The following is a 17,558-nucleotide window of genomic DNA, read 5'->3' on the forward strand; positions in this document are numbered from 1 at the left end:
TGACAAATGTCTTAACCGCATGATAATATCAGAAATGGTAGATGATAGTCATGAATTTGCAGCAATGGTTGAACAGTCTGAAGCAATGTATACCTCAATAGTTAAGGGTGAAATGCCATTGGAAACAGTGTTCACATCAGAGACCCTCATTACAATAAATGAAGAGCTGGGAAAAAGGAAGATGGAACTGTGTGCTAGATCCAAAACTAGTCAGTTGTGGCTAAATTACCAACACATGTTAGAAGTTGCTAGGTCACTGAAAACAGCAGATCGCACAGGTTCCTGGCTTTTGCACCTACGCTCTGTTTCTGAATGCATGCCGATATTCGCTGCGGCTGGGCATTACAATTACTTGAAATCGGCACACTTTTATGTCCAAGAGATGAGTCAGCTTCACATCAACCACCCAGATGTCTTCAGACAATTTGAAAAGGGTTTTCACGTTATCCGTCGCAGCAGCCAATCATTGGCAGGCCTCAGCTCAGATCTTGTAATCGAAACAACATTGATGAGGTCATTGAAGACTACAGGAGGGATGACACATGGAAGTGGAATGACCGACAATCAGAGATCCCATTTGGACAATGTCAAAGGGCATAACATCAGAGTATAACACCGCAATGCAGGAGTTCTCAAACCAGACATACACAACATCAGAACAGCACAAGGATTCAACAGAGGCAAGGATGAAAAGGGATGCTGCTGACCTGGAGAAGATCACTTCAAAACTTGCTATATGTTCACCTTTCTCTCCAGACTCTTCTTTAAGGAATGTTGTTACAGGTGTTGTCGCTGAGGATAGAGTGAACGTGCATGATTATGACTCTGTTGGACGCAACATCATGCACAAAATGATCGGACAGCCGGCATTCACATTTTCATTTAGTAGAAAGGATAAAGCCATAACCCTTGGACAAAAATCGTCTTATCAAGGTTGCTCCTGATCGAATCATTGATTCTGCACTTCTTTTTCAACGTTTCCTTATTGTCTCCCAAACTGGAGAGCTGTCATTGGAGGAGGTTATACGTTACGAACTCAGTCCTTTCCCTCCTGCCCTCTTTGAAGCCGGAAACGTCTTCCGCAAAGCTGATAAACCACAACTAGCGCACGCGATCTGTGATCATGCAAGTGATGCAATCCTAGATTCTGTACCAGAAACGGAGCATTATGTTCTTGATGGTGGTTCACTCCTTCACCGAATACAATGGAAGCACGGACAAAGCTATGGTAAAATTGCACAGTCATATGCAGACTTCACCATCCAACATTATGGCTCAGCTACAACCATTGTGTTTGATGGCTATGAGGATGGGCCATCCATTAAAGACAACACACATCAAAGAAGAGGAAACAATATTCATCCCATTGTCAACTTCACTGCTGAGACAGAGTTCTCAGGTAAGAAGGAGGAGTTCCTGTCAAGAGATCTGAATAAACAGAAACTGATCCACATGATAAGTGATGAACTGAAAGAACGGGATTGCACTGTGGTCAATTCACTTGGAGATGCTGATGTAGACATAGTAAGGGCTGCAGTGGGATCATCTCTTCTTCACACCACGACGCTGATTGGAGAAGATACTGATCTCCTCGTCTTACTTCTTTACTATGCACAGAGAGATAGCAAGGGCCTTTATTTCAGATCAGACAAGTCGAAAGCTGATGGCAGTTTTAAAGTGTACGCCATAAACCATTTGAAAGAAGTACTCGGACAGGATGTGTGTTCTCAGTTGCTGTTCATCCATGCTGTGACTGGCTGTGACACAACTTCCCGGATCTTCGGAGTTGGCAAAAAGACAGCATTCCAAAAACTTGTAAAAGGGGATCCTGTCCTTCAGGCTTGTGCCAATGCATTCACTGTACCAAACCAGACAACAGATGTGATCGATGACCTTGGGTGCCAAGCAATGGCTGTCTTTTTTGGTGGAAAGTGCACAGATTCGCTTGCAAAAATGAGATATAACATTTTCAGCAAGAAGGTTGTCTCAGCTTCATCAACGGTAACGCCTGAACGTCTACCACCAACTGAATCTGCTACCAAATTCCACTGTCATAGAGCATACTACCAGGTCATGGTCTGGATGGGAACAGATGATGGTATAGATGCTCTAGACTGGGGCTGGAACCTGCAGGACAATAGATTTGTCCCACTCATGTCAACAATGAATGCTGCTCCAGACAGTCTCTTGAAGGTCATTCATTGTAACTGTACCACTGCCTGCAAGACACTTCGCTGCTCATGCAGAAAATATGGACTACCTTGTACTACTGTCTGTGGACCATGTCAACTTCATGAATGTGACAATCCACATAACAAGTTTCTCCCAGAGGATCCTGAAGATGATGATGAGTAGGCCTAAAGACCACAATAAGTGGGTCATTTATTTTGTGTTCAACACCAAAGCCAGCTTTCTAGGTTGAATATAATAACCAATTTTAATTTTAGCCAAAATAAGCTACAGGCAGCCATTTTGATGATGCAAATGATGCATTCCTAGCAGATATATTTAGCTAGATATTTTGCTCGTTATTAATGTATAGAGGTGCCAGAATCAGTTTATAAATCCTTTAGAAATGTTTTCCCATTTGAGATACAAGCATTCTAAGCTCCCAGTCGTCATTTTGGACACCATTTTTAAAATTAAGCCTCTTCGGAAGGTGTATTTCCCTAAAACTTTAGTATGTTCCTAAGTATGTCTAGGGGTACTTGGGGTACCAGAATCAAATGACAAAATCATTTATATAATTTTTATATTTACATATATATAGCCATTTTAAGCTTGGCCAGCCGCAATTTTGGACGCCATCTTGAAAATGAAGCCTTTCTGGAAGGTGTATTTTCCTAGATTTTTAGTATGTTAGTGAGCATGCCCAGAGGTACCAGAATCAGTTGAGAAATCCTTTGCACCATTTTCTTAATTTGAGATATAGCCATTTTAATCGCCCCGGCGCCATCTGGGACGCCATCTTGGAAATGACGGCTTTCGGAGGGGTCGATTTTGGTCGACTTTTAGTATGTTATTTAGCACGCCCAATACTACCAGAATCCATTGAAAAACCTTTTGTATAAATTTTTTTGGGGTTAAACCATATATTGACTCGCCTAAATGGCGACGAGAGTCACGAGACAACTGAGAAATGAATCCAAGAAGGACGACGCTCCCGCTGATATAACCGCCATTGCTGGGCTAATTGAAGAGCTCAGGCAATCCATCGCTCGAAACCAAACTCGACAGCCTCTGGACCAGGGGCGGAGCTAGGGGGTGGCTACCTGGGCTCAAGCCCCGGATGTATTCTGAAAAGCCCCGAATCTATTTAATTTTTTTTTTTTTTTTTATTTTTTACAATTCATCATTGTTACATGAAAATATGTTTGCACCAGATTTAGCAGAAGCTAATTTCCATCTGTGGTCTATCCAGCTACTAACTGTATTTGAGTGAGTTAAGTCTTGGTGTTATGGTAGACTCAGACCCAAGCTTTAAATCACAATCAACAAGTTGACAAAAACTTAATTCTTCCACCTTAGAAACATAGCTAAAGTACAGCCATTTATAAATCAAAAGGACGCTGAAAACCAGATCCATGCATTTATCTCAAGCCAACTCGACTACTGTAATGCGCTCCTTACCGGCCTCCCAAAAAAATACGATGATAACTATTTTATTGCAATGCACTATTGCATTATTTTATTCTATTTTACTAACTATTTTATTGCACTGCACTATTTTACTTTGTATCAGTGAATCATAGACGCCTGGCCATAAGAGCATTCGGAGCATCTCTGCTCTCCCACTATTGAACTTGGGGGAGCAAAGGTATGATCTTGCTCCACCACTTTTTGATTATATGAAAAATATGATATATCCCCCCCCAATATATAAATCAACCATAACTACGTTATGGTTAACTGAGTTTTATAGTGAAAAGAGCAGCTTTATTGGTCAAGATTGAAGGCTCTATATTGCAGGAAATTGCACGTACAGGTTCATTAAATTAAAAAAAAATGTCGTGGAGGGGGTCGTGCATGACCCCCTCCAAACCACCCCTTGCCTGCCCCAAAAAATACAAAAAAAATACAAAAAAATACAAAACAAAAAAAAAGGGGGGGGCCCATCTGGGCTAAGCCCCGGATCTCCTACAATCCTAAATCCGCCCCTGCTCTGGACGTCGGTTAATGACCATGCGTGGAAGACGGTTTAAATACTTGGACTGGCAGGGTGGACGAGCTAGAGGCTAGGTGTACGGCGCTAGAAGAGAGCAATGATAAGCTAAAGGCTAAGCTAACCAACGTCGAGTCCCGGAGCCGCCGGTCTAATATTTGCATATTAGGACTGGATGAGTCCGTTCATAGCGACCGGCCCAGAGACTTTTTTGCGGAGGTACTGGTTGAAATTCTGGGGAAGGAGGTCCTCCCTACGCCACCCGAATTGGACCGGTGTCACAGGGCCCTTACTGCCAAACCAGCACCCGGTTCCAGGCCTAGAGCGGTTATTGCTCGCCTACATCATTATCGAATAAAAGAGAAGATTATCCGGGAGGCACGGAAGAGGAGGGGAGCGCTGGAATACAGAGGGAAACCAGTCCTAATCTTTGAAGACTACTGTCCCGAAGTCGTGGAGCAGCGTTCCCGCTACAAAGATGTCATGGGCCCCCTCTACAAGCAAGGTCTCAAGCCGTCTCTTCAGTTCCCTGCAAGACTTTTCATCATGACCGAGGACTCCGGCCTCACCAGTGCCAAACGGGGTAGTGTCCTGATTGTGAGCCGTTAGCACTTCGCTATGGCGAGCGTCGTATTATTCTCTATTTCTCAGTTTGTGTGACGTTAGGTGTCGCCAGGATGCTTTATTTAAATGTTTCTCTGCGTCTGACTTAAGGGCGGTTGGCCGGCTCTGTTTTGTATAACTAGTACATAATGTGTTTTTATTTTTATTTTTTTACATCCACTATGTGCCGGGGAGCTAAGCGCTAGCTTTGTTTAAATGACCTATGACTTTTATGCGTGTCACTCACGCCTCATCTCGACTTGGCTTATTGCCTCCGTGATGCGTTTTCTTTTGTGTGTGTGTACATATTTTATCGGGCTGGCTGGGGTCTCATGGATCCACCAGCCTTCCAGCTACGTTCTGCTAGCCACACAGGTCTGCGGCCAGGTGCGTCATCATCTGTTGTTGACCTGCTAGTCCACTACAATGTCAGACGAATTTTTGCACAGCGCCCTCTCCTGACACGGCGGTCCAATTGCACTATGACAAAGCAGCAAGTTACAATGCGACCTCTACTCTATGTGAATAATAGGAAACAACGGACTTGTCAGCGGAGTATCGCCCTCCTCCGGCCTGGTGGACGTACTGCACACGTTTATCATGCAGTACACATGTAGGTTGTATAACCCCCCCCCCCCTTATCTTGCTATGGTTCCTGTTCTAGGTTTCTTCTTCTTGTTTAAACTTAGCTATGTTCTTATAAGGTTTAATGTGAACTGTTCCATTTACTCTACGTTTTGAGGCATTTTCTTTCTTTTTTTTAAATTTATTTAAAATTGTATTTGTTTTGTTTGTTTTGGGAGTGTGGCAAGCAACCACTGAGAGAGTAATCTATTTATGGTAGGTTTGAGGGGTTTAGGCCCTATGGTAGGATACATATGGTTGTTGTGGTTGCTATGCTCGGTCAGGCGATACCGGACAAGTATTTTGAAGGGGGGGAGGGGGGTGGGAATGGGGGATTGTGTGTTTTTTTGTTTTTCTTTCCAGGGGACTCGCTCTATTTTATGTTTGTTTTCACGCTCACGCTCGGATCTCAATAGGACCTTAACAAATGGATATATATCTGTTATGTTGTGCTACTCCAAACGAATTACATTCAGTCATACTGCAGCCTTCTTAGACTATGGCTAATTTAAACATATTGATCTGGAATACAGGGGGTCTTAATATTCCACATAAATGCACAAGTGTACTAACATGGTTGAAAAGGCAGGAGGTGGACGTGGCTTTGCTAAGTGAAACGCATCTTTTAATGGCTGACAGTGCAACACTTGCAAACAAATGTTATTATAACATAAGCTCCTCTTCTTTTAGCATTAAGTCCCGTGGAGTAGCCATAGTAGCTAAACGAAAGTTGAATATTAAACTATTAGACGTGTGGTCTGATGCAGAAGGTCGAATTACTATTGCTAAAATGGAATACTCTAACAGGAAAATTGCTCTTATAGCCGCCTATGCCCCTAATGTGTATGACGCTAACTTTTAATTTTTTTTATTTATCTTTTTCCTCCGATTTTCTCCCATCCCAATGGTAGTCGTTATGCCAATTCCCAATCCCCTTCCTGGTCGCTGCGCACTTACCCCCCACAGTCGGTCTGGGAGAGTGGAGGCTATCACATGCTTCCTCCGACACACGTCTAGCCAATCAACCGCTTCTTTTCACCTGGCAGCGCGGACTCTCACTGAGAGGGTGTAACGTGTGGAAGGATCACACTACCCCCCTTAGATCCTATCCACGCTGAGCAGGCGCCCCGACCGAACTGTAGGAGTCGCTGTTTACAACGACCCGGACCCACCCCGCCAGCTTTCCCACCCTCTAATACTGCCAATTATACAACGCATGCAAATTTCTCTATTCTGATTGGCTGAAACAGTCAATTTACACGTATGTATTCTTCACAATTCCACGCTCCTGGTCCCAGGACCCGCCCACAACCGAATTACAATCACTCCGGCGTGCGGATTTTTAGGAAAAAACAAGATGGCGGACAATAATCTTTAACAAATGGATATGTTGATAGCGTCATAACGACTAAATATAAACCGATTCTGTCACGGCGAATGTCTTAGTTCTTTAAACAATGTTGGATGATGTAATTGATGGGTCATGAGTCATTGTGGAACAAAATAAAAATCGCGCGGATTGATTGATTGATTCATTTGCATTTTTTTTTCTCCTTTCTATAGAAGCAACTGGGAAGTGTGCTGTTTTAAGTGAGGGTGGACTGAATGGATATGTTGATAGCGTCATAACGACTAAATATAAACCGATTCTGTCACAGCGAATGTCTTAGTTGCTTAAACAATGTTGGATGATGTAATTGATGGGTCATGAGTCATTGTGGAACAAAATAAAAATCATGCAGATTGATTGATTGATTTTTTTTTTACCTACTTTCAAGCAGCTGGGAGGTGCGCTGTTTTAAGTGAGCATGGCCTATTGAATTGATTGATTGATTGATAATTTTATTACTGTCCGCCTGGTTTCCAACTGGTTAAGTTTAGGCCCTCTTTCGAAGTTGGTTAAGGTTAGAGTTTGTCTTTAGAGCAGGGCGATAGACCACCAGCCCTGGTTCCAAACTCTAACCTTAACCAACTTCGAAAGAGGGCCTAAACTTAACCAGTTGGAAACAAGGCGGACAGTAATAAAATTAGCAATCAATCAATTCAATAACCCACGCTCACTTAAAACAGCGCACCTCCCAGCTGCTTCTATAGAAAGTAGGTTTAAAAATGTTTAACTTTTTTTCCCCCTATAGAGCAAAGAAAACTTTTTTTTATTTGTTTTACCTACTTTCTATAGAAGCATCTAAGAATGAAGTTCTATAGAAAGTAGGTTAAAAACTAAAGAAAAGTTGGATGTGTAGGTGAAAGACAGTTGGATGTGTTAGTTGGTTGGATGTCTTAGTTGAAAGACAGTTCGATGTGTTAGTTGGTTGGATGTCTTAGTTGAAAGACAGTTGGATGTGTTAGTTGGTTGGATGTCTTAGTTGAAAGACAGTTGGATGTGTTAGTTTGCTGGATGTCTTACTGAGAACAGTTGGATGCACTTCCGAGCTGCTTCCACATGGAGGCAACTTCTCTTTTTTGTTGTTGTGGGAACTACTTTTTCTGGCGGATGGTTTTTTCAATAAATCTTCGATTAATGTGTGTTTATTGTATAGCAATAAGGTTGGATGAATGTGCCAGTTGTATAAAAGCATTACACCACTTGTAGTCGTGGTTTGTGAAAAATAAACCATGCCTAGGGGGGTCTAACGACCACCCCTAGGCATGGTTTATTTTTCACAAACCACTCCTGCACGTGATGTAAGGCTTAATTGTATTAGTGTGAACGGCCAGCCAAGCTGGTGACAACGCCGGGAGCTGGATTCGAACAGGCGAATCCAGCATCTCCGGCGTTGGTGACGAACGCCATCTCCGCTACGCCACCCGATTTGGAGAAAGGATATCCCTGAGCTGGATATAGATTTTGATTGGGATGCAGTCTGGGAAAATATTAGGCTATCATCACGCAACCCAGATCACCAACAGATTCATCAAAATTTTGTTCATAGGACTTATTTGACCCCCAGGCGACTGAACCTAATGGGTCTCAGACCTGACTCTCGATGTACCTTGTGTCCAAACGGTGCCATTGGAACATATATGCATATGTAGTGGGAGTGCCCTCCTGTTGAGATCTTCTGGGAAAATGTTACCTCTCAGCTATCAGAGATTTTCTCTTTGACCATACCGACCTTGCCTTCTGTATTATTGTTAAATGATGTTTCTCAATTGCCGACCTCTGTACATGTAAAGAGACTCATTTTGGCCGGCCTTACGGCTGCCAAAAAGTTGATTGCTTCACGCTGGATACAACCAGATAAGTTATGCCCGAAGGTATGGATTCTTACCTACCTCGATGTGATATATCTGGAGTTATACAACGGCATGCAAATTTCTCGATTCTGATTGGCCATTTACACGTCTTTATTGGCAACAATCCACGGTCCTGGGCTCAGGACCCGCCCACAACCGAATCACATATCACTCCCCGGCTCACTCCGGGAGAAAACAAGATCGCGGACAACAAATGGATATGTTGATAGCAACATAACGACTAAATATGAAGCGATTCTGTCAAGGGGAATGTGTTAGTCCTTTAAACAATGTTGGATGATGTAATTGATGGGTCTTGAGTCAATCTAGAACAAAAGAAAAATCGCGGATTGATTGATTGATTAATTGATTGATTTAAATTTCTACTTCCTTCCCACTGACTGCAGCGTTCACTCTCACACTGTCCGACGCTGGCGTACCCACAAACACACACACACACATACACACACACACACACACACACACACACACACACATACACACACACACACACACACACACACACACACACACACACACACACACACACACACACTCCTGTCTGCAACAGCGGGGGAGTCAGACTGAGAGAGAAGCAGCGCTGTTTTAAGTGAGCATGGTCTATTGAATTGATTGATTGGTTGATTGCTAATTTTATTACTGTACCCCTGGTTTCCAACTGGTTAAGTTTAGGCTAAAAGAAATAAATAAAAAAATAGGGCAAAGAAAAAGTTTTTTTCCTATAGGGCAAAGAAAACGTTTTAATTTGTTTTACCTACTTTATATAGAAGCATCTAAGAATGAAGTTCTATGGAAAGTAGGTCTGCATTCCCTTAACAATTGTGTGTATTGAGCCGTACTGTATTGTACCCATTCTGCATCTGGTAATAAAATTTTCAATCAATCATTCCAATAATACACAGTTGGATATGTTAGTTGGTTGGATGCACTTCAAGCTGCTTCCACATGAGGCAACTTCTCTCAATCATTCCAATAATACACAGTTGGATGTGTTAGTTTGGTTGGATGCACTTCAAACTGCTTCCACATGGAGGCAACTTGTCTTTTTTGTAGTTGTGGGAACTACTTTTTCTGGCGGATGGTTTTTTCAATAAATCTGCGATTAATGTGTGTTTATTGTATAGAAATAAGGTTGGATGAATCTGGCAGTTGTATAAAAGCTTTACACCACTTGTAGTCGTGATTTGTGACCAATAAACCATGCCTAGGGGGGTCTAACGACCACCCCTAGGCATGGTTTATTGGTCACAAACCACTCCTGCGCGTGATGTAATGCTTAAATATCCACTGCACGAGTTTTAGGGGTTAACGAAGCGAATATTGCTATCTGGTTGGCAGCGGTTGCAAAACTTAAAGAGCGCATATAGCGATCAATTGCTAGACAATCTACCATATATTATGTATTTAACTCACGCTGAGGTCCTGGGGCGAGTGTGGGGGGGGGGGGGGGGTGAAGAGCGGGCTAAGACCATTGTCCACTTGTTTTTTCTTTTTGTTTTCTATTGTATTTTTAATTATGTATATGTTCTGGGCCCCCTTTAGATGTGGGTCTGGTGGTTGTGGGCTCGGACTGGGGGGGGCTGTGGTTCGGGGTGGGCGCCGGATTGCGGATCCCCCGGGGTCAGGGTTCACGGCTGCCGGGCCTGTAGATGGAGGGGGTTCAGGAAACCCATTATGTTTGTGTTCTGGGCCCCTTTTGATTGTGTCGGAGTGTCACAGGCTAGGGGTGGGGGGGGCCCTCAGCGGGTAGGGGTGTTAAAGAGGCATGATGCTCTGGCTCGCCGGGGTACCGGACTTGGGGCTCTCGAGGGTTGGGGATCGTGGCTGTAATGGGTGGTGAGGGAGGGGGCTTAGGGTGTTAATCGTACAATCTGTTTTATTTATTGTCGTCATTGTAGTGTTGAGTCGATGTTTTTGGTGTCTTTTTATGTATTATTATTATTGTATGTATTGCATTATTGTTATTTTTATGTTGTTTCATGTTTGAAAATTTAAAAAAATGTACCACAAAAAAATTAATTGATTGGGCCAGAGTCTGGACCAACATATCACTCTCATCAAGAAACCCAAACCACCAAATGATACACTATAATTTTACTCTCAGAACGTACTGTACCCCACGCAAACTATTTCAGATGAAAGTTTTTCAATCCCCAAACTGCACCCTCTGCCCCCAGGGGACTCCTGCTACTTTTTCCCATATGATTTGGGAGTGTCCGGAAGTATTTCATTTTTGGAATTGTGTATCTTCATGTCTGTCTGACATATTGAATTGCTATGTATCCTGCTCTCCATTACTTCTATTGTTGAATGACTCCAAGTTGAAATTCTCATTACAACAACGCCGGCTCTGGCTGACTGGCCAAACAGCGGCTAAGAAAATGATTGCCTTGCGTTGGCAGGCCCCACATTCACAACAACAAGAAACAAGAAAATGTTTATCCTATAACCCTAGTTATATGAATACTGGCGGAGCGTCTCGCTCTGCCATTGAGATATATCATCTCTCCATGCACATATTGTGCACGTGAAAAAGTTGACACATGCACGTCACTTGCACATGACCACGCCTACTCCCGTGTGTCCCTACAAAACACAGGAAGTGGTCACGCTTACACCCTTCCAAGTCTGAATTCCATGCGTGAAAAACATCCAAGGGTCCTCAGGGCGCTGAAGAGCGAGACGCTCCGCCAGTATTCATATAACTAGGGTTATAGGATAACCTTAGCTATATTACATCTGGCTCACGTCTCGCTCTGCCATTGAGATCAAAAGGGGCAGAGCGGACGCGTGGCCACGTCAAATGCACCCCCTGAGGGCCCATAAGCCCCTGACCAGGGGGGAGGGGAGTCCCGTCCACCCACCCGTCCTAACGAGGGGGGGAGGCAGTCAACTACAACCAACGTGCAAAAAAGGGACCAGTCACCCTAGAACGCACAGTGCAAGCGGGACCGTGTGTGACAGAGCACTCCGCGGTCCACACCCACCTGCTAGCCCACCTGATGGCAGGGTGCAGGAGAGGTCCCGGCCCTCAGGACTGCCTGGGAGACAGAGCCCCCAGTCATGTCCATGAGGTAAAACCTAACAAAAGGACCCCGGGAGGACCAGGAGGCCGCAGCGCAGATGTCCTCCACCGAGGCCCCCCCAAACAGGGCAGCGGAAACCGCCACTCCACGAGTGGATTGTGCCCTGACGCCTGCAGGGGGAACCTGTCCGGCCTAAGTGTGGCAGAGGGCAATGCCCTGGCATTACCAATGTGACAGCCGTTGCTTGGACAGCGCCTTACCCGCGTGAGAGCCACCGTAACAAACAGTTGATTGGTAGCCCTGAGATCCTGCGTGCGACTAAGGTAAACCATCAGCGCACGGACAGGACACAACAGGTGAAGGCTCGCCTTCAATTAGATCCTGATCAAACTGGCCAGTACCACGTCTTCGTCTGTTTGGCTCTCCATCCAATTCCTCTGCGTTGTGTCATTTTAATGGTCCCGATGTCTCAGATACTGGCTGATAAGATCCTTATCTCTCCCCGTTAGTACAATCCGCAAACCATAATAATTCTCCACCTCCGTAAGAATCCGACACTTCGACAACGTGAAATACCTTACAAGGAAAAGCGTGGTTTATTGCTATAAACAGAAACCTCAGCTCAGATGTTAACAGATTGTATTGTCCTTGAAGAGTCTATTCTAATGATCTTTTGGTGTGTTCAGTCTATCTAATGATCTTTCGGTCCAGTCTATTGTCCCTCTGCTATTTCAGTCCAACAATGGTCAGGCCTGTTCGTTAGCCAAGACCATCCTCGTGGTAGCCGAAGCTAATGATGATGTGGCATTCTTCCCCCCCCCCCCCCCCCCTCTGTGATAAGAGGAGAGAGTCTCTTGATCCCTTCCCTCCTGTGGGATTCGTTCCTTTGGTCTCAGTCAGATTTTTAGTCTGCCCTACACCCGGAAACACCGTTCGACTTATAGATCTTCGCCGTAGCAACGATAGCCCCGCCCCTCTTCTGGTTGTCAGGCGACGCGCTGTCATGACAACCGCGTTTAACCTTTACACACACTTCAAAACGTTTCATTCACTGTTGCATTAAAGAGGTCACCCCTCTCCCTCGCTCTGTACCGCTCCGTTATCTTTGTTCTTACAAGGAATTCAAAACAAAACACCCTCGCTGACGCGGCCTGTGCCTGTGAAACCACTGGTTCCACCACCGTCAATATCATCCCGTGATGATAATGATATTGCCCTCTTAAAGCGTCTCTTTATATCAGTTTATAACCAAATATACATTGAAAAAACCACCATTTTCTCTCACTAGCGTGAGGGGGAGGGTAAAATGCCTGGAGCACAATATCCCTGGAGTGATAAGAGCTCCGGATATTCTTTGGCACAAAGGCCGGATTAGGCCTCAGAGTCGCACTGTTATCAGCCTGAATAGACAGGCACTCGGACCGCACCGAGAGAGCACACAGCTCACCCACATGTTTAGCGGAGGTGATGGCCAGAAGGAACGCGGTCTTGAAAGACAGTCGATCCAATGGCGCCTGCTCAAGAGGTTCAAAAGGGGCCCCCAACAGCCTTTCCAGGACCAGTTGGAGGTCCCAGCTCGGAGACAGAGCACATTCCACAGGCTTGAGACGCTGTGCGCCAAGCAGGAAACGTCTCACTAGAGGGTGGCTGAACAGCGTTCTTCCCCCAAAGCCCACATGACAAGACGATATAGCTGCGGCGTATACCTTCACTGTCGAGGCCGACAGCCTATCCAGGATAGACTGGAGGAAGGACAGAACCGAGTCCAGGGGGCACGACACCGGGTCCAGGCCCCCAACCTCACAACACTCTCGAAACATACGCCACTTCCCTGCGTAAACTGCGGTAGTGGACGGAGCGTGCGCGTTCTGGATGGTGTTAACCACAGTAGAGTTAAGACGCATCCCCTCCAGATTCACCCTTTCAGCAGCCAAGCCATTAGAGGCTGCCCAAGAAAATGAAATGTGAAAATACGCATCCTTCAGGTCTATGGAAGTGAACCAGTCTCCCACTCTGCCAGCGCATAACAGCTGTTTAACGGTCAACATTCTGAACCTTCTCGCCACAATCAACCGATTGAACGCGGACAGGTCCAGGATGGGTCTGACACCCCCCGATTTCTCGGGCACCAGAAAATATCGGGAGTAAACACCACTCATCGCATCCTCCCATGGGACCACGACGATGGCCTGCTTCGCCGACAGAGAACGGATCTCGTCGGCCAGAGCTGTCACTGCCGCGGACTCTGACAATAGAGTCTGTATCAAACCCAAAAACCGAGGGCGGGGGTGTGCAAACTGTAACACAAGCCCCGCCCTCAGCGATCTCTCCATCCACACCGACATATGGCACTTCTGTAGCCATACATGGTAAAAAACCCAAAGCGCCCTCACTGCCAACTGGCGCTGGCCCGCTAAGAATCGTAGATAGGTGGCCCGGTCGCATCTATTCGAAAGGCAACCGGTTTATGCGGTTTGCGAATCTGATTGGCCACTGACGTTTCTGGTCATGTGACATGTGCGCCCAATCGTGTGACCCGCCCATTTCCGCCTCGACCAGCAGCAAACTACCTAACGCCTAGTTTATCACTGGTTAAGCTTAAGTTCCCAAACTTTTCAGGCCAGGACCCAGAAAATAAGGCGTCAGAGAGCCGCGGCCCAATGCACATCGTCAGGCTTTTTTATTTTTATTTTTTTTGCCAGGCGACCGATTTTTTTAGGCCAAATATCACTTCAATCCTATTAAGTTAGTTCAAGTTAGTTATTCATTTATATGTGCTATTTATGAGAGGGCTAACTTGTTGCAAAATAATAATGATAATAATAATAGCCTCATTAAAATACTATTGTTGCTTCGGTTGTTTTCAGCGTTTTATGTGCATAATCTGTTATTTAGTTTGAAATGTTCGTTGAAATAAGTAGATTTTTTTGTTTTTGTTTATTTATTAAGTTAATATAAAACCATATAGTCACATTTTAGAATACAATAGAATAGAATACAACTAGAAACACTGTCCTGGCCTGCTTCTAAGTTCAGTGACCTGACAAAAAAAAAATTATAATAATTGGAAATCATCTCGCGGCCCACCCGTGGCTGCTCGCGGCCCACCTTTGGGTCGCGACCCCGACTTTGGGAACCACTGGTCTAGGGTAATTCCCAAAAGGCTGCATAATAGCCATATGCGTGTATTCTACTAAAAGTGTTGTCGTTTCTTGCCTGGACTAGCTATTATTCTCAAATCAAATCTAGATTATAGGTATTATGTTTCATCATGAATGCATGAAAGGGGGTGGGGGGTTGTTTTTTTATGCTTTGATCGTCACCAACGGAATACGTTACACAGTACATTACACACATACGCTCCGATCGCAATGAAGGAATTATTGGATCAACGCAAGATTGATACCATATAGCCCTTACCTTGACTAGGATGTACCCCAAAAAGAATATTCCAATTAACTGATCGCCATTCCAAGTATTGATATCGATCGTGTCGCCAACACAATCCACCAAAGAACATGAATCGGGAGTGTTTGATTCTTATAAATCCATGCGTTATATACCGCTCATCATGTCCGACAAGGAAAAGTCCGCCCGGACCTATATAATCGACGCACACCCAAATACACAGAGTTTCAAAGGATGTGCAATACCGGCCGCAACCTACCAGGCGGCGGTATTGGACTTTTGCAATCTCAGACCCATTCCCAATGATAACACCAGGCTCCCTGGATGGATAATGAATGGAAATATCGAATAAAAGAAATAATGATGAAAACCCGACTTTTCTCGGGTTTGGCGCTCAAGCATCGGCAAGTTAACCCGACTTTATTCGGGTCTGGCGTACATTGAGTTAATGACAGAAATAAATTAAAAAAATCCGGGATTCTATGCTCATCTATGCCAATTTTATGCTCATTTTATGCCTATATCTATTTTGTGTCTACATCACTGCTGTGATGCACTGAAATTCTAGTATGAAAGGTGCTATACAAATAAAGTGTATTATTATTATTATTATTATTATTATTATTATTATTATTATTATTATTATTATTATTATTATTATTATTATTATTATTATTATTATTATTATTATTATTATCAGTCACATTTGTCGATCGCCTTGGTGGCACAGAGAACAATGTACGACCTAAAGTTCAAGACGGAAAAAGGGTCAGACTGCATAGTGGGGGGAGAAAGCTTATTACTTTAAAGCTAAAGTAAACTGGTCAAGGTCTCAGACAGTGTGCCTGTGCCAGCCGTCTCTGTCTGTGTGTGTGGGCGACTGGACTCTGTCCGTGGTGCTGAGCGAGCTGTTGTGTGTGTGGGCGACTGGGCTCTGTCCATGGCGCTGAGTGAGCTGCTGTGTGTGTGGGCAACTGGGCTCTGTACGTGGTGCTGAGCGAGCTGCTGTGTGTGTGGGCGACTGGGCTCTGTCCATGGTGCTGAGTGAGCTGCTGTGTGTGTGGGCGACTGGGCTCTGTCCATGGTGCTGAGTGAGCTGCTGTGTGTGTGGGCAACTGGGCTCTGTCCGTGGTGCTGAGCGAGCTGCTGTGTGTGTGGGCGACTGGGCTCTGTCCGTGGTGCTGAACTGGACAGCAAGAGGCAACAGAAAACAAACTAATTTCTCTCTACATTCACTGGCGCTTTCTCTTGGTGCATGATCAAATTAATGATTCATAATTTATATGTTATTCAATAGTCCAATTATTATACAATTAATATTCATACTGGTTTAAATAAACTATTTCCCATCTTTGCTGAGCAAGTGTTTTGTGCAAAAGGAATTATAGGCCAGTTGAGTAATGTGATTGAATCAAATCAAAGCCCTGGCTATTAATTGAAGTTTTACAGGTACACAAACACCTAAACATACTATACCATCATGGTGGCACTGAAGGACTTCCCTCCAAACGACTTCAGGTCACTCAGCTCCTCCAGGTAACTTATCCGTGCCTGATTGGCTGACAGACCCTTTTGTTTAGGATCCTGTTGTGATTGGCTCTTCTTCATGTGGTAGCCAATGGCCTTCTTCAGATCCTTCTCTCTCATGTTCCTCAGCAAGGTGGACGACACAAAGTTGTCAATACCCCAAGTCTTCCTAAAACATGCAGGAAATACACTGGATGAAGACGGCGTACATCAGATGTCTCATGGTTTTCATGTATAATTATGTATATTTCTTCTAACATGAGAATAATGACACTTGGATGGACCTTTTGAATTCACCTCTGGAATCAGTTCCTGAATATTCATGATATATTTATAGTGTATGTACGGTATATATTTGTAATGTATCCATCGGACTAGATACATTTGTCATTTTGAGATTTGTTTGTGCATCAAATATTGTTTGTGTTCAAGATATCTTGTCTAAAATATGAACACAAATAAATATATTAAAATGTGTGTGTGTGTGTGTGTGTGTGTGTGTGTGTGTGTGTGTGTGTGTGTGTGTGTGTGTGTGTGTGTGTGTGTGTGTGTGTGTGTATGCATGCATGTGTGTGTCTCACGTGATGGTCTTCAGGTTGGTCTTTGGGGACTGTCCACAGCTGGCCAGTCTCTCCTGGATGTGCAGGGCAGCCAGGCGCAGTGCCGTGTTGCACCTCATCTCGACTGCAAATCGCTCCTGTAGCACATCATTCACTCCCTAATGCACGCACACACGCGCACACACACACGCACAGACTTTATGATCCACCTTTTCTCCTTATTTTTCTATTTTTCTCCCATCCCAATTTCGCCTTGCCAATTCTCCCTTCAATTCTCCCCTCCCCTGTCTCGAACGGTGCTAGACTATGCCTCCCACTGGTCGGCTGCAGTGAGAACCAAGCCTTGCATCACGTGTCCCCTCCGGTACACGAGGAGGCAGCTGTCGCATC

General features: G+C 44.5%; 1 protein-coding gene across 1 annotated transcript in view; it reads right to left on the reverse strand.

The window, feature by feature from the left end:
- frmpd1a (FERM and PDZ domain containing 1a) overlaps positions 1-17,558 on the reverse strand; it is a gene marked incomplete at both ends in the record, with an annotated part of 154,508 nt that overhangs the window by 40,394 nt on the left and 96,556 nt on the right. The window contains 2 exons of the mRNA XM_084318302.1: positions 16,558-16,777; positions 17,190-17,326. Of these exons, the coding sequence (XP_084174428.1) occupies positions 16,558-16,777; positions 17,190-17,326 (357 nt within the window). The remainder of the gene's footprint in view (positions 1-16,557; positions 16,778-17,189; positions 17,327-17,558) is intronic.

The sequence above is a fragment of the Notolepis coatsorum genome, assembly GCF_963971535.1.
Source record: "Notolepis coatsorum genome assembly, chromosome: 7".
Lineage (NCBI taxonomy): Eukaryota > Metazoa > Chordata > Actinopteri > Aulopiformes > Paralepididae > Notolepis > Notolepis coatsorum.